The sequence below is a fragment of the Talpa occidentalis genome, unplaced genomic scaffold, assembly GCF_014898055.3.
Source record: "Talpa occidentalis isolate TD23 unplaced genomic scaffold, MPIMG_talOcc4v2.1 talOcc4.14, whole genome shotgun sequence".
Taxonomy (NCBI): domain Eukaryota; kingdom Metazoa; phylum Chordata; class Mammalia; order Eulipotyphla; family Talpidae; genus Talpa; species Talpa occidentalis.
The window spans coordinates 41,139,968-41,158,244 of record NW_023601433.1 but is presented as its reverse complement, the minus strand read 5'-3'; the positions used below and the strand labels follow the sequence as shown (position 1 = coordinate 41,158,244).

Sequence of the window (18,277 nt, the reverse complement as noted above, 5' to 3'; positions counted from 1 at the left end):
GGGAGGCCCTGATTCTTAAATATTTCTAATGAAGATAGTAGAATGAGAAAAACTTGAAAAATTATCTTTTTTTTACAGATTTATTTATTTATGTATACAAGAAGTGGGGTACAGGCCAGAGGTGTGAGGGTGAGAGGATTCACCAGAGACAGAGTGGGGAGCAGAACAAGCAGACTGACTGAAATACACTGCTGAGGGGAGCAGCGGGCGAGTCAGGAGAGGTCTGCTGTGCCATGTGGTAGCTCCCTGGCCAGGGATCGAACTTGTGCTGCAGTGGCTGTGGATAGCTTCATAGGTTGCATCTTAACCCCTTGCACCACCAGGGAGGCCCCCAAAGTTATCTTTTTTAATTAGTTAAATTTTTTAAGTTACAAAAGGATATATTTTCATATATAGCTATTATATATGACTAAATACATCCGTAATAATTCCATATCCATGGTTCTAAATTCAAAAGATATATGAATAAGGAGTGATAAGTTAATTTCCTTCCTATTTCCTGGATATTCAATTCATTTCCCTGAAACAACTACTATTACCAGTGTAACTCTTGACAGAGATGCTATGCAAAGAAAAGCACACATGTGCGTACATGTTTGTATTCCTTGCATATGTACAAGGGTACATAAGATTATGGAGTGAGAAGTAAATATTCTTACACCTATGTTTTTGCACGTGGTGCCCATAGGATAAATTTCTGTAGTGAAATTTCTGGGTCAAGGGGTATGTGCATTGTTAATTTTGATCTTTCGTGTCAAACTGCCCTCCTTTGAGATTATACTCACTTATATTCCAATCAGCAAGCGGTGCACAGTTGTGCTGGTTTTACCACACCTCCTTTAATACCACTTACTGTTGAACTTTTGGCTCTTTTCCAGTCTGATGAAAAATGCTGTCTCACTGTAGCTTTAATTTGTATTTTTTCTGATGATAAACTGAGCAACTTTTTCAGTTTTATAACCATTTATCTTTCCTCTTTTGGGATTTCTGTCTGCCTTTTTTTCTAATTTTTTTAATTACTTTTTTTTAAAGATTTATTTATTTATGCATGCAAGAGCTGGGGTACAGGCCAGAGATTCGGGGGGGAGGGGTGAGAGGATTCACCAGAGACAGAGTAGGGAGCAGAACAGGCATAAGGACCGAAGTACACTGCTGAGGGGAGCAGTGGGGGAGACAGGAGAGGTCTGCTGCGCCATGTGGGTTGCTCCCTGGCCTGCCAGGAATTGAATCCACGCTGAAGAGGCTGTGGACAGCTTCACAGCGCGGCGCTGTGAAGCCCAAAATATGCACATTTTAGAATCAGGAAATATGATAAAATGAAGCTCTATTGCCTGGAACTAAATACTTAACATGGACAGTACAGAGTAACATGAGATTTGTACCTTTATAACCCATTATAAGCTCACACTCATTTTTGCAGTGGCATATACTGTAGGCTCATAGACCTGCCATGTGTAAATGGGGATGTGGAGGGCAGAGGCATTCTTATTTATCTATTTAATTTTGATTGAGAGGAAATGAGTTCATAGATGAACTTTCAGAGAGCACAGTTTTGAGGAAGGAGTGCTAGGTTGTGCATTGCAAGGATACGTCGTCTTCTCCCAGAGAACACAATGTTTATAGTATCTGAAGAGGTCTTAGAAAAGGGAGCATCCTGTTTGGCCAGTTAGACTGACTTGGGACACAGTCTTTTAGATATAAAGATAGATGTTCCTTTTTTTCCCCTTCAACAGGCAGCTTTGTTTGCCCTCCAAAACCTTTTTGAAGAGGAGTATGTACCCCGGCCTATCTTTGTAAGTTCTAAAATGTTTGCATTATGAAATTTTTTCAGTCGCTATTATCAGGGCAGGGCTTTGGTTTCTTGCACTATAAAACTAAGATAGTATCTTTAGAAATCACTAACTTTAGCTCCCTCTATTCACTTCCTTCCTACCTTCCTACCTTCCTACCAGCTCTAGACCATTAGCAGTCTTATCACTGGTAATGTGAAGAAAATGAATCTAGAAGTGGTTGGTAGAAGACAGGTTATTCCATAGAAGCCTAATGAATTGGTCCCCTGAAGCCAAAGACTTAGAAACTCTCTTTTATTAGTCCATAAAGAGAATTGGGCTTGCATGCTGACTGTGAGGTAGCCAATAATAAAGACACCACGAGACTGCCAGTTTATTAACTCAGTAGGTAGACCCACATAAGAATTCTAAGACTGCTTGGTAAGAATAGAAAATAGTCAAAGCAAGGGGTGTTAGATGAATCTGATGTTTAATAACAGGAGACCATCATAACCTGCAGCTTCTCCAATTGGACTGAATGTGTAAATTCTAAAGCCTTTTTGGTTATTTCTTTTGCCTCAGTGACTTTCTCTTTCTTTTATTTTTTATGACTTACCAGTTCCTTCCCCCAGTCACAATGCATGGTCTATTCTGACCATTACAAAAATGCTGCCTTTGAGTTTGAGTTCCACAGTTCTCTCCATTGTGAGAGAACAAAGAAAGCCAGCTTGCTCATTTTTATTTTGTCTTTGTGTCTGTATTCTTAAACTGAATCTGTATTGTTGACTGTTAATTCAGATTTCAGGGACCATTGTTGATAAAAGTGGGCGGACTCTTTCTGGACAGACAGGAGAAGCATTTGTCATCAGTGTGTCTCATGCAGACCCACTCTGGTGAGTGATCATTCTTTTCTTGACTCCATTCCTTTTGGGGGAAATCTTTTCTTATGGCTATAAAAAGTGGCCGAGAAAGGACTACATCTACATATTTCTACTCTACCTTTTCCATGGGGATGTTGGTTTTCTTTAAATATTTTCAGGTTTTTCCATAAGGGTATTAGAAGCCACTGCATAAATGGGTTAATAGAAATGACTGGGAGAGTTCTCATATCTTCTGGGCCTGACTTATAGTTACCTTTTTGTCTAAAGTGTCCCTTGTATAATTAAGACTATGCTTAGCGTGGTAATAACACTTTAAAATATTATCAGCACTTATATTTTTGGGGCAATGCTTTATGAAGATTTTTCACTCTGTACTCATGGAGCAAACAGAAGCAGTCTAACTTGGAATAAAGTGGATTTTTTTAACTTACATTTTTATCTTTTTGCTGGTGCCAAAACTTTTTCTTTTTTGTAAATTAATTAATTATTTTTGAAGTAACATTGGTTTACAACATTGTTTATGATGAGAAATATAGGATCATGGGATCTCCCCATTCAGGTATTGTTACTACACCACACCTACCACCAAAGCACCAATAGTCCTCCACCACATCCTTTGTGCTGCCTCTCTGCTTCGTTCTCTCCCTTCTTCTTCCCCCTCTTCTTCTAGTAGCTTCAGTTTTATAGACAGATTTATAGGATTAGTTAATGGTTTGGCTTTATCTGACCCTTTGTTTTATTTCTTTGGATGCCACATATCAATGACACCATTTAGTATTTGTCTTTTTCTTTATGGCTTATTTCACTTATCATCATCCCAGCCAGTTCCATCCATGTTGCAAAAGACAAGACTGTTCTATTGTGTATAAACCACATCCTCCTGAATCTACCCTCTGTCTTTGGACACTTGGGTTGTTTCCATAGCTTGGCTAGTGCAGATAGTGCTGTAGTAACATAGAAGTGAATATATGCCTTTGAATTAGTGTTCTTGTGTTTTGGGGTAGAGACTTAAGAGTGAAATTGCTGGGTCATATTGTAGATCCATTTTTAATCTTTTGAGAAACCTCCATACTGTTTTCTAGAGGGCTGGACCAGTCTGTGAAGGACCAGTCACCAACAGTATATGAAGGTTCCTTTTTTTCCATATCCTTGCCAACTCTTGTTTCTGGACTTTTTGATATGAGCCATTCTCACTAGTGAGGTGGTGTCTCATTACAATTTTGATTTGCATTTCCCTTTTAAGTGATGAAAATGAGCACTTTTTCATGTGCCTGTTTGCACATGTATGTTTTCTTTGGAGAAACACGTATTTATTAATAGCTCTTTTGCCCTTTTTTTCAATGGATTATTTGTTTTCTTTTTGTTGAGCTATATGAATATCAGCAGCTATTAGATACATGGTGTATAAATATTTTTTTCAATTCAGTATGGTGTCTTTTTTGCTTTAGTGAGTATTTCATTCATTGTACAGAAGCTTTTTAGTTTAATCTAGTCCCAATTGTTTAATTCTTTTTTGCTATTTGAGTAGTCTCCACAAAGACATCACTGAAGCCTATGTTGTGGAGTGTTATGCCTAAGTTTTCATCTGTATTTTATGGTTTCAATTCTTACATCCAAGTCTCTTATCCATTTTGAGTTAACTTTTATGTATAGTATAGTTAACTTTTATGTATAGTCATCTGTTTTCACTTTTTTGCATGTGGCTATTCAGTTTTTCCAACACCATCTATTAAAGAGGCTTTCCTTTCTCCAGTGTGTATTCTTGATTTCATTGTTAACTGTCTATATAGGTGTGAACATACTCCCTTGTCATATCTTGAATAAAAGATGGTGCTTCTGATATTTGCTTTTTATTTTTCCAGTATTGGATTAAATTGTGCTCTGGGTGCAGCTGAAATGAGGCCTTTCATTGAAACAATTGGAAAATGTACAACAGCCTATGTCCTCTGTTATCCCAATGCAGGTATGTATTTCAAGGTACTCTCACATAGGATAGAGAAATACATAGACATGGGTAGATGGAGCAACTCTTGATTAAAAGAGTTTGTTTTGCAGTTTTGGTATATAGCTGACATTCAAATGGATTTTCTAAATGAAAAATATATGGGTCTAGACCACTGTTTTCCTCTAGACTTGGAACCAGTGTGCCTCAATCTGAAAGGTTCAGAATTGGACAAAACTTTGGGGAATGAAGCCTGGTCACATAACTTACCTTCGCCTTTGGTGACAATGCTTACCACATGGACATGGTCAAAGATATTTGTGAAGAGAAGAGGGAGGCTTCTTTTCTGAAAGAGCAGATAGAAAAACATCTGTGTGTTGTTACCTTTTTCTTTTTTAAGTTAGGATTTCTAATGTGCTTATATAAAAATTCCTAAAATGTTTGTAGATAGTTCTCAAAGTATCCAATTAAATATTGATGATGTATTCTGGGTTAACCTGATTTCCTGGTGAATGTTTTTTGAGCACTGCTTAGTTACTTAGGGCTAAAAATAATTTTCCAGCCTTCTTTCACCAAATACGTACATTTTAATGCACACTAAATTTTATTTCCCACAAAGAGCAAGATAATTGGAAGTGGATACTAAATAAAACAGGAAATTGCATGGTAAGATGCTAAGGGTTTACTCAGGAAAATTCATTTGAAAGGAAACTGGTTATCTTTGCTTATTTGTTTTTAATTGCATGTCAGGTATATGCTTGTTCAGAAAGTATGTAGCACTCCCCAGTGCTGCATCACTAGCAGCTAGATAACAAGAATGAACTTCCTTTAGGGAAGTTATAGTATTGACGCTTTCAAATGGAAAAAAAATAGTGAATATTTATTTTCATTTTAGTTTTTGCTGTGGCATCTGTGTATTTACTGAATTTTATGTTAAAATTTATTTGTTCTTGCATGTATTCTTCATTTAATTATAAATATAAATTTAAAAAGTTTAAACCTAACACCTTTACAACTACTATGCCTATTCGTTAAGGTAGTTTGCAATAATGGTTGAAATATACTTTCTCAGGTCTTCCCAATACCTTCGGTGACTATGATGAAACGCCGCACATGATGGCCATGCATCTCAAGGTCAAGAATCCTCTTTGACTTGGTTTTCAAGAGACAGAAAAATGATAATTTTGATTTAGAATACTTAGAAATAGAATTGTCCCCTAAAGAAATCCTTTTAATATAATAAAAGCTCAATGACTCTGAATTAAGGTGATGGAGCAGGAAGACAGGCAAGCTGTCAGTGTTCTTCCTACTTGGTACTTGTGGCTACTAGAAAATTCCCACAGTTCCAATCCAAAGTCCTTGAAATTTGACTTTCCTCTGTAGCTCTCACACATGGCTCCGCTTCATAAACTGCTGGGTGGAAAAGATACCTTCCTTGCTCCCCTTCACTCTCTTCTCCCATATGCCTCCCATCTTTGAATCTCAGGTCTTGAGATTCTTTTTCCTTAATTCTAGTTCCAACTCACTGATTTGCTGTCTGTTAATGATTCCATTCTTATGATGCCAGTGCCTTATGTAGGTGATCTGTCCAATACGCTGGTTTTTTAGTTTCTTTGTTTTCTCTGTTACTGTCCTTCATTAATTAGCCTGTGATTAAATTCCAGGAACCATGTTGTCCAATATATAGCATCTGCCACATGTGGTTATTGGAACACTTGAAATACAGCTATTGTGACTGAGGAATTTTTAATTCATTAGATATTTTTATTTATTTAAATTAAAAAACTGATACTTTCTATGTTATTTCAAAATGCATTGTCCAGCTCACATTCATTCAACTCAGTATATGGGTTAAAAAAAAATATTATCAGACAGGCAAATAAATGCCTTCTGCATTTTAAATGATATAAAGATTTTTGTAGTATCTAATACTGTTCTTTGCTTTTAATCTTATATCTAGGGCATGTGAAAGCTTTATATCTAGAGTTAAGTATGTTTAAATTCCTTTTTAATGTAGAATTTGTCATTCAGGAGTAGTTATCTTTTCTGTTGAATTGATGGTGGTGAGTTTAGAATTCAGATGTACTCTCTTAAACTTTCTTTTCTTCAATGCAGGACTTTGCTATGGATGGCTTGGTCAATGTTGTTGGTGGATGCTGTGGTACAACACCAGATCATATCAGGTAATAATCATTTCTAAAAACTTTACCTTTGGTGTGGGATGAATTGTGTCCTAATTCTGAGTTCCTTGGAATGCAACTGAATTTGGAAGTTGAAGTCCTAATTCCGAGTTCCTTTAAATGTAACTGAATTTGGACATAGGTGAAGTGGTAGCTCAGGCAAAATGAAGTCATTAGGGTAGATCCTGATCCACTATGGCTGATGTCCTTATAAAAAAAGGAGCTTAGGACACAGACAGAGAGGGTGGGACTGCTGGAAGATACAGTGAGAAGACAGCCATGTACAAGCTGAAGAGAGAGACCTGAGAGGGAACCAGCCCTGCCTTGGTCTCACATTTCTAGCCTTCAGAATGTTGAGAACTAAAATTTCTGCTGTTTAAATTTCATTATGGCAGCCCTAGCAAACTAAGATACCTTTAGATTGTTAAAAATTCAAAAGTAAAAGAAAAATCATAAAATGAACCACCACATATACCTAGCATGTGCTTTCCATAATATTTGACATTTTATCTATTCTCTAAATTTTTTCCCCTAAGAATATTGTAAAACAAATCCTAAATATCATAATAGTCTATTCTTAAATACTTCATTGATATTTGAAAGAGGGACAGACTGTATTTCTTGTGGGCAAATACATGCCTCCATTAGATTCTCTCATGGAAGGGAATGACAAGGCAGCAGGTACTTTGAGATCAAGAGTAGTGTCTTTATCTCATCTGACGTAGTCATTGCTTAATCCATGTTGTTAAGTAAGAGTATGAAGGAAGAGGGTATGAAACAAGAGCATAGTGGGGTTTGTGTCTTAAGTCCTTGCAGTTTTGTGGCTTTTAAAATGATTGGGATTCTGGGCTTCCCTGGTGGCAGAAGGGTTTAAGTCTCAGCACTATGAAGCTATTGGCAGTCACTGCAGCACAAGTTTGATCCCTGGCCAGGGAGCTAATCCACATGGCACAAACCCACATGGCACAGCAGACCTCTCCTGTCTCCCCTGCCGCTCCCCTCAGTAGTGTATTTCCGTAGATTCACCTGTTCTGCTTCCTATTCTGTCTCTGGTGAATCCATTTACCACCCCCGCACCTCTGGCCCATACCCCAGCTCTTTTTTTTTTTTTAAGAATTTTTCTAAAAAATTTATTTATTTATTTATTTAAAGATTTATTTATTTATTTATTGATTTATACAAGCACTGGGTACAGTAAGAAGCGCGGGAGGGTGAGAGAATTCACCAGATCCAGAGCAGGGAGCAGAGCAGGCAGAAGGACTGAAGTACACTGCTGAGGGGAGCAGCGGGCGGCAGGAGAGGTCTGCGCGCCATGTGGGACCCCCCTCTGGTGGCCGGGGAGCTGCCGGCGATCGAATCAGCGCTGCAGAGGCTGCAGGTAGCTTCGCAACCCAGCACTCAACCTCTGCGCCACCGGGGAGGCCCTACCCCAGCTCTTGTATGTGTAAATAAATAAAAAATTTATCTTAAAAAATATATATATAAAAAGATTGGGATTCAGTGGAATAGAACATAGTTTAGGACTATTTATATATTTTTTTTTCTCTTAGGTTGACTGATGATTACTGTTTTGAGTCTGTGTTCATATATATAGTATGTTCACTGTACAGCATTACTTAATTCTAAGTCTATTATTTTTTAAAACAACTTTTAAGTAATATCTGAAAGTTGTCAGTAATTGAATACAGCTTATCTTTGGATATGTTTTTAACCTTTATGGTTCTCTCCTTTTTAAAGAGTTGTTTTTAAGATGCTATGTGTATATCTTTTTTTATTGCTTTTAGTTTGGCATCATACACTAATTTGGGGGGTAGTTAAAAGAGCTCTTTCCATACTGGTACTGATAAATTTAATGTAGTAGCCAGATTTTTCTAGGTTGGTTGAGGACATGTTACATTAAACTGATAAGGTTAAAAAGATTAAGGATAACTAAAATTTTGGTGCTTAAGTGATTATTTCCTATGTACCCTCTCTATTATGGGTATGTGTTCTGCTTGGGAAAAATAGACCAAAAGGATTTAATTTCCTCTACTCAATGCACTTCCTCTCTTATTTGCTCCTTTTTAACAATGAATTTTTTTTTCTTTGAAACTATTGGTAAGGAGCAAAGGCATCGTTCAAATATAGATTTGATAGAGTAAAAGATATCTATGGGTTTGGGAAAGGGAGAAGATTTGCTGCTTGCATATTTATATGGCACATAGCTAAACCTATAGCTCAGAATTCAAGAACTGGTACATTCAGGGCACAGCAGACAGGACAGATACAGAAAAGTTAAAGTTTATAGACTCATGTTCTGTATTACTGAGAAAACTAAAAAGCATAATTATTGTTGTACATTTGGAGCTAGGAATATATTAAATAGACTTAATTTTATAGTTGGAAATTCATTTAATTAAATGTATTTTGTTCTGAATTAATGGATATTGTGCTTTCTCTTTGAACTCAGGGAGATTGCTGAAGCTGTGAAAGACTATAAACCTAGGCTTCCGCATGCCGCTGTTTTTGAAGGGCATATGTTACTAGCTGGTAAGTCATAATGACACGGTTTTTATAATTTCAGAAACATTTATAGACATATAAATTTACAGAAACTTATAACATGTGATAAACATATAAACATTTACAATTCAGCATGTTTATTCTAAGTTATAGTGAAGTTTTTGCAAAGGAACTTTTCTTATTAATTCAAAGAGATACCCATTTTTGTTGACATTTACATGAATTCTACTGAAGACTCCTTTGTTTTTGAGGGTTAAATGTGGGAAGACACACATCTGGTGAAATGTGAATGGAGGCACAGGTGGTACCCAGGTTGTACCCCTGGTTAGAATTAGACTCACAGAGTCCCGTGTCCCTCGTGCACTGCTTTGAAAACACTTTAGACTTCAACCTAATAATTTTAATCATCACATCTGTTACTAGTTATTGAGAATTACAAACTGTCAAGTCAATGTTCTGTAATAATGGCAGTCTCTCCCTAGAAAATTTTGTTTGCTTCTAAAATGTTATTGTCATGATCTTGCATTTGCCTTTGTGTTTGGGACTTTATAAAAGAGGTATGGTCTTTATTATTTTATTTGACTCTCAACAGTGCTGTGAGGTAGTCAGCCTCCCTTTTAGAAAGAGTTATGATGTTCAAATAGAGAATATTGGAATAACAATTCATCATGCCAACTATTAGAAAAATAAATTTAGATTTTGTGTTTTTCCATAATATTTTATGGCATACTCTTACTATCTTTAAGCAAAAAAAAAAAAAAATAATATATATATATATATATATATATATGTATATACAGTGCTTTCAAGACCTAGCAAACAGTACAATGGGGAATTATGCACCCTAGTAATTTATAATTTAACATTTATGTAAATTGAAGTATATTTCTTCCTTATGTTCACCTAAGAAAAGTTAGATAAAGTGCAAGTCTTAGCAAAAGTAATACTCACTTTTCTCACCCAGGATATATTTCATAGAACTAATATAAGTGAATGAATATGACATTGTGTTAAAAAATATACCTTTTCAGTCTTCCCTTTTTTTCTGTACTCCATAAGAGAGAGGATAAAATTAGAGAAAGAGATATTTATTATTTATGACACAACCTTTACTCAAAAAGAATGTTTTGTCAGAGATGTGATAGGATATTTTTTGTCCTTAGATCTTAAAGCTATTAATAAATGTCAGTCAAGGGCTAACAATTAAAATAGTCAAATTTTGCCAATACTGAAACAAAAAGAGAACCATTTAGATATGAACTTTTTTTAAGGATTTATTTTTATTTATTAATGCATACAAGAACTGGGGTGTAGGCCAGAGGTGTGGGAGGTGAGAAGATTCACCAGAGACAGAGTGGGGAGCAGAACAGATGGATCCACTGAAATACACTGCAGAGGGGAGTAGGGGGCAAGAGAGGAGAGGTCTCCTGTACCATGTGGGTTATTTACCTGGCCATTGATCAAACTCGTGCTGCAGGGGCTGGTGATAGTTTGCTAGCATTGAGACTTTAACCTCTGTGCCACCAGGGAGGCCCAAATATGAACTTTGAAGGAAATTTTATGTAAGAATGAAAGAATTAACTTTTCCAAATTTGAATTTTATGTACTATTTCTATTTTCTTTTGAAAATCACCTTCAATCAGATTTTGAAGAAATGACATTAATCATACTCTCTTAATTGTTCTTTTATAATTTGCAAACTTGAGAAGAATGTAGTTTTTTCTTACCACATTTATTTGCATACCACATTTTTATTTCACATTCTTAATAGGTCAGAATCACTTTGTGTGAAATGCTTTTAGGGAATGACTCGGGATCTCTCCTGCAATTAAATGTTGACATCCCAGCTTTCCTGCCCTGCAAAGTTCTGGGTCTCTTGAAGGAGCAGGGATAGTAATAGGCTAGTGTGGGGGGAGTGAGGCCACAGGCACCATGACCACCGGGAGGGGAAATCAAGCCAAAACTGGAAAGTGAAGGTTTTCCTAGTCAGCAAACAAATGGCATGGAATAGCTCTACATTCCACCATCTTGTAATCATTATTTTCCTCTCCCTCATATCTCTTCTTCAGGTCCTTTGGCAAAGGACACAATAGTCATTTTCTTTCATTAATGACAACAGCAGTGGTTGCTGGTGCTAATTTTATGTTTATTAATGTTATCTAGTCCCATTTTTACAATAACATTACAAGGGATATTCTTTTACTGTCTATTTTATCAACTCAGAAGCTTTGAGAAAAGTCACCCGGGGTTTTGGACTCAAGGTTACTTGGCCACCTAGCAGGACTCCTTCTCCTAATATGTTAAATGTATTTGTAGAACACAAACAGTTAAAGGCCTTTTCCATAGTGCTGCATACAACAGCTGCATCTTGCTTTTACTTGAGTAGAATGTATCTACATTTATTATCTGATATTTGCACCTAAGTTGGCCTTAGCAAGGGAGCTGTTACTAGCCCTGGGGAAATAAAAGTGGTACAAAAAGCCCAAATGACTTGCCCCAAGATCACTCTTTTAGCAGGCACACTAAGGGGCACCCTGGGACCCCAAACCTGCACACTCTAAATGGGTTCTTCTATCTGCTGCCTGAAGAAAAAGCATTCTCTTAGTGTGAAAGAACTTTAGTAGGATAATAAGATAGTGCGCATAAACCGAGAAGGGAAGAATGGATAAATTTTCCAATGAAACACCCAAAGTTACCCATCCTTTCATGGGTAAATGCCCAGCCAAACAGGTTTAGCCCAAAGTGAGGCTACTGAGGCCTGAAAACTTGCGACAATCAAAGGTACATTCTGGCAGTGACCCGTGGGAAAGGGGCAGAAGTTGCAGGCATGTCTGGGACAAAAGGAGTAGAAATCAGAATACAAATCAAGGTAACAGTTGCCGTTGTCAGTCTTGCCACAGGTTTCTCACTCACATTTCTTCCATGTGTCTGTACATGTCTCAGCTTCATTTGTCGCCTTCCATGTCCCCCAAGTCCCTGGTGCAAATCCAAAGCTGAGAAGCAGAGGATGGACCCTCCCCTTTCTAGATTGTACTGCTAGAGGTCCTGAGTGGTTGACTTGTATTTGGAACTCCTGTTTCCCAGGGCTCTGCCTGGGTCTTTTCTTGTGACCCTATCCAGCCTCCTTCTTTTGAATTTTTGGCTTCTCGATCAAAGAGATGAAGTAAAGCTCTAAGCACACTGTTGGTGAGACTAAGAAAACTTGCTCCCTCTGACTCCAAGTTGATGTCTGGGCAGCTGTGGAGTAGCCCTTTTGTTCTCACTTTATGGCTTTAGCCCTGGACTCTGGGTTAAATGGATAACGATTATAATTTTTCCTTGTGTCTGAACTGGTATCATTCAACTCTGGAGAAATTTATGATTTCAAGTCCTTTCTCCCTTTGAGACTTCTGGTTGTAAATGTAGCTGCAAACAAGTTAATATCCCCTGTGGAGAATAATGGTCCTGTTTCCACCCTGGACCTTCTGTCTAGCAGATGGATTTGGTGCAGAAACTTTTCTTTCTCATAAAACATTTGTTTTCTCTCTCATGTCATCATATGCATTTTCAGAAATTTTTCAAAGTGCTTCTCCTTTTAAGGTCTCGAGCCATTCAGGATTGGACCATACACCAACTTTGTTAACATTGGCGAGCGCTGTAACGTGGCAGGATCCAGGAAGTTTGCTAAACTCATCATGGCAGGAAACTATGAAGTGAGCATCTTAATAAGATCCTTCCAGCATCTGCTATGTTTTTGACTAGACAACATGTAAATGAAACAGCTCTGCCTTTGATAGTGTTATTAGCAGAGTTGCTGGAAGTGTGAGAAGAACGGTAAAGTGTGTTTGCAGCATCCTGGGCTGGTGGGAGGATCAGACTTCAGAAATTTAAGCTGCTAATATCAATATTTGTCAAAAAGTACTGCATGTAGGGTATGAAGTAGACTAAGATGGGAGAGATCCAAGTTCTAGCTATTTCTATTAATTGTGAGAAGAGTTAAAAAATTCGAGAATACTCTTCATTTTGGAATTTGGTCTGGACTTTAATGATGATTTTTTTTTAATCATCAAACCTATCTCACTTTAAGCTATTGTAACCTTTAGGAAATAGATGTCCAGAAACCAATATCGAAACAGACTTAATTTTCATCATGAAGAAGAAAGGGCCCATTTGTCATCCTTTATAGACTTATTAATTTCTACTCCCTGGCATTTCTCCGAGGTATCTCTCTGTGGGTGCGTTACTAGGGCCTGGTTACCTGGGTAGCTGGTTCCTGACAGTTCTCGCCACCATGTGTTTTTGTCATGGTTGTGGTTTCCAATGGTAACTTTTTGTATATCGGATAAAATCCAGATTCTTTAGGCCATCATGCAGTCCTCTCCACGTAGGCATCTCACTGTCTTCCCATCCAGATGTGTCATCAGAACATTCCAGGAGGTCTGCTTTTACCTTCATGTTTGTTTCCTTCTGAAATCCTAATGGCCCCTCATAGTTGTGTAGTGTTCTTTAATTGGCAATGTTTCTAATTATGTTTTGTTTCTTATGACTATTCTGTGGATTCCTTAACAGCTCTCAAGTTGATAGATGTGATACTGAGAGCAAAGGGAATTTTGAGAAGAAGCAGTTGAGAGCAATAATAACTGTCATTTCATAAGGTTTAACTGTGTGTCAGTCACTTTGCTAAGTGCCTCACATTGTTACTCATTTAATCTTAACAGATGTATGAGGTAGGTAGTGTTGATACTGAATGTCAGTCTTAGTTTCCTTGACCAATGAAAGAGGAGAAGGAAAGTAGTTTGATTTGTCAACAAATTGAGGAGGGCAGCAGACTCATGTCTGAAAGACCACTGTCCTGCATTTTGACAGGGTCTTGGGGAATTTATCCAAATTTACAAGGGAGTAAAAAGACGTGAGGAGAATAAGCCATGGTTAGCATCTCATCCTTGTGACACAAGTGTCTGGAGATTTTGGGGGATATTTAGGTTGGCGCCCTCTTGCTGTTGTTGTCACCCTGTGGTGAGCAATTCTGGTACTGTTTTCTCAGAGTGTTCTTTTCCTTGAAATGTAAAAACAAGGTTGTTAAGCCTAGAGCAGAAATAAAGAAAATGGGAGAGTTTATCTGGTGGAGCAAAAAGGGAGAGAGAAATGTTTCATTGCTGTATCACTGCTGCATCCCTATTTTATAGATACGCAGTTGGAGGCTGGGGACAGGGAGGGATAACTGCTTGTCTGTTGTTTCATAGCAAATAATAATAAACCTAGTCCACCATGCCCATGCCCCTTAACCACTCTGCTGTATTTGTCTAGAGGTTCCAGAAGGAAGAGGGAGTCAAGTAGGAAGGGATAGTTAAGAGTAACTATTGATTCAAGTCAAGTTTTCCATGTTAGAAATCCCTCATGGTTCTATGGTTAAATGGAGCACTGATCTAATGGAAGTTCCAGTCCTGTCTTTTTGCTCAGCTTTTCATTTTGAAGCAAATCACTTTGTTTCTCTGAGCTTATTTGGGTCTCAAAGTTGTTATTTTCTGACTCTCATGAAATGATAGGTCAGTTCCTGTCAGTCCACACCCCTGCATTCCTTGAGTGGGTCTTACACAATGCTTAATGAAAGTGGGTGTGTTCCAAGCAGAGGAGACAGCATGATCTGTGACACTGAGTTGGAAACAGGCATGGCTTGGTGAAGGATCCCAGGAGGGGAGGAGTGTAAAGTTCAGTTAGGCAAGAAGATGGGGCCAGGTCACAGAGAGCCTTGAAGGCCAGGCTGAGGAGATTAGATTCTTGATAGTAGGAAAACAGAATCATGGTGAATTCTTAGTAGTGAGAAGATGTGACAGAAGAGATGTTTAAGAAAGGTTAACCTGTGATAATTGCTGGGAGGATAGCAGGCACAGAGTCAGGGAGGCTGGCTAGGTAGTTGAGTATAATTTGAAAGGTCTGCTGGGATGATTAGGGATTATTTTGTTAGCCTTTTTTTTTGACTCATACTCTCCTAATGCTGCTTCCTTTTGCCTTCTTTCTTCAGGAAGCACTAAGTGTTGCCAAAGTGCAAGTGGAAATGGGAGCGCAAGTGTTGGATATCAATATGGATGATGGCATGCTAGATGGTCCAAGTGCAATGACCAAATTTTGTAATTTCATTGCTTCTGAGCCTGACATCGCCAAGGTTGTACAAAATGTTTGTGAATGAAAGGAATTTGTGTGTTTCACTCCATTACATATTTAATACTCTCCTTTGTCCTGTTGATCTGTCATCTCATATGCTGGTTTTCTGTTTTCTTATGTTGAAAACACAGTGGCTCCTGATTGTCAGTTTTCTCACATATGATAGACTTTCAAATGTAAACCAGTCTTCAGAGAGAGATGTATTTTCAGCTTAGCTGTTTCCAAGGCTTCTGGAATTGTCCTGAGAATTGATTTGAGTTTCCTCTAATGTCTGGATACACTAAGGACCCACTTTTTATGTCTCTGAAGGATATACTACCTGAACTACCAAGTCGTTAGTTCCATTCCTACCATAGTCAAGGGAATTCAGTTAATGCTTCCTAATTGCAGGAAGAAGAGACCTTTTAAGCTTATCAGAATGAGACATTTGTCCTTTAAGAAGATGAATGTTAATTTTTATGTCGATCTGTTTAAAAATTTTAGATGCAATCTAAAAACTTTAAGAATCGTACTTTATTTCTCTACCATTGAACTTGTAATGAGGATTGATTTTTGAAGTTCTTCTTTTTTAAGAAACTTTCTAGTGCTTTAAGAGTTAGTGCTATCAGCTTTTTATTAGGCTTTAGCAACTGCTTAAGTTAGAAGTCTTGTGGTAAAAGCAGTGAATTACATTAACTCACCCTTTATTTGTGTCTTAAAATGCCTCAGTAAAAAACTCATCACTCCTCTAGGAGTAAATATTTTGGGAAGTTAAGTCTGGAGAAGCTAAATTACTTGTTCAAAGTCAGAATCAGAAGGGAGGGCTGATTATTAACTGGATAGTGCCCTGCCATGTAATTCCAGGCCAGTTGATTAACTGTTGACCCTACTTTCCATCTTCATCTCTGAAATGGTAATACTTATATCTTCTTTGTCTAGTTATAAAGAGAAAAGTACCTTGTGAAGGACCCCATGTAACATAATACACTTATTACTTAGTGTTCTGACTGCTACTGTAATTGTTCTTTCTTACCTTTCCTAATTTTGACCTCTATCAAAGTTTATTTGAGACCAAATTTAAAGAGCATAAAAAGAAATGACCAGTACATTTTCACCTTTAGGGTTGGGACACCAACCTGTCAGCAAACTCTTTAAAACAATGGGTTGATATTGTTGCATTTGACCTTTTCCCTGGTAAATCTCTAATTAGTAACATGCTGAGAAAGTGGGAAACCAATGGGTTCCTTAGTCTGTTTTGGTCTTCCTTGATGGTGTGGGCTAAAAAAAGAGCAAACTAAGGCACTGTCTCTGAATTCTCCTTTCCTGTGTTCCTCGTGTCATAAGTTGGGTTTCAGTGTCCCTGAAATATGCTTCGTGGCTGTCTGCTTTTCTGTCCTCTTGCATTTTCCAGACTTTGTCATTGCTTAATATTTATCTCTGTAAGTTTGGTGAATCTTATAGGTTCCTGCCTGCCTTACCATTATCCTTGAGTCTAGCATGGAGCGCACTACAGCCATCATTTAATTATTTATTGAATGAAATAGTTAAGTAATAAGGCCTAGATAAGTTATCCAATTTCATGTCTTTAGTCTAATCTAGTCTTTCCTTGAAGCTCTTACTTTACCCTCCTGGAACAGCATGGAGAGTACGAAAAACAAATCTATGCTCATCTCCATGTTCTAATATCTAGGAGATATTTTATCCAAGTACATCTCCTTTTCTTTTATAATAGTATTTTTTATTTGAAACCACAAACTTGATTTTCTAAAGGGAAGATTGTGTTCAGATACCATAACTTGGTTGGAGGGCTGTTATCCAGGGCATGATGCTAACTAAACATTAACCCCAGGTCAGATCAGGTATGTCCAAATCCTTTTGGAGGTGTTTGCCTCAGGGTTTAGGCAATTAAGAGTGTAGACTAGTCCTGAAGCCACCGAACTGAACTCAGTGATCCCATTCTGATATTTTAATGGTGATATTTAACCTTTTTAAATTCTTCACCCCCTGGATGGAATCTCTTTCCAGACTAGAGTTACTCTACATACTTTAGACTTTAAGAATAAGTGCATTAGGGCCTCCCTGGTGGCGCAAGGGGTTAAGCACAGCACTGTGAAGCTACCCACAGCCTCTGTAGCATGAGTTCTATTCCCAGCTGGCTAGGGAGCTACCCACATGGCGCAGCAGATCTCTCCTGCCCACTGCTCCCCTCAGCAGTGTATTTCAGTCAGTCTGCCTGTTCTGTTCCCCACTCTGTCTCTGGTGAATTTTCTCACCCCCTGCACCTCTGGCCTGTACTCCAGTTCTTGTATACATAAGTAAATAAATCTTTAAAAAAATTAAAAAAAGAATGAGTGAATTAAAATCCTGTCTCCATGACACGACTATTGTTTGGTCATTGTTTCCCTAGAGAAACAGTAGGAAATATATGAATATTTGGGCGCTTGTAGAAGGGCATTTGTGATGCTTTTTTAGTCATTCTGTGATTTTTTGAATCACAGGTGCCCTTGTGCATTGACTCTTCCAATTTCGCTGTGATTGAAGCCGGGTTAAAGTGCTGCCAAGGGAAGTGCATTGTCAATAGCATTAGTCTGAAGGAGGGAGAGGATGACTTTTTGGAGAAAGCCAGAAAAATTAAGAAGTTTGGAGCTGCTGTGGTGGTCATGGCTTTTGATGAAGATGGACAGGTGAGTGATTTCTTTTGACCTGTTCCATTGTGTTATATAGGTTAGACAGGGCAGTGGAAGAGAACTGACAGTCAAACAACCACACACACACACACACACACACACACACGCACGCACACTTATATCTATGTACATATGGGAAAATAATTATTCAATGAATGCTATTGGAACAACTGGCTATGCAATTAGAAGAAAATAA

At 37.8% G+C, this 18,277-nt stretch overlaps 1 protein-coding gene across 3 annotated transcripts in view; it reads left to right on the top strand.

Moving 5' to 3' along the window:
• The window catches only part of LOC119244573 (methionine synthase), a 69,060-nt gene that overhangs the window by 15,912 nt on the left and 34,871 nt on the right, over positions 1–18,277 (top strand). For all 3 annotated transcript variants that reach the window (XM_037510370.2, XM_037510371.2, XM_037510369.2), the window contains exons 7-15: positions 1,734–1,793; positions 2,568–2,662; positions 4,513–4,613; positions 5,665–5,726; positions 6,708–6,775; positions 9,222–9,301; positions 12,854–12,966; positions 15,276–15,416; positions 17,893–18,078. In XM_037510370.2, coding sequence (XP_037366267.1) covers positions 1,734–1,793; positions 2,568–2,662; positions 4,513–4,613; positions 5,665–5,726; positions 6,708–6,775; positions 9,222–9,301; positions 12,854–12,966; positions 15,276–15,416; positions 17,893–18,078 — 906 coding nt within the window. The remainder of the gene's footprint in view (positions 1–1,733; positions 1,794–2,567; positions 2,663–4,512; positions 4,614–5,664; positions 5,727–6,707; positions 6,776–9,221; positions 9,302–12,853; positions 12,967–15,275; positions 15,417–17,892; positions 18,079–18,277) is intronic.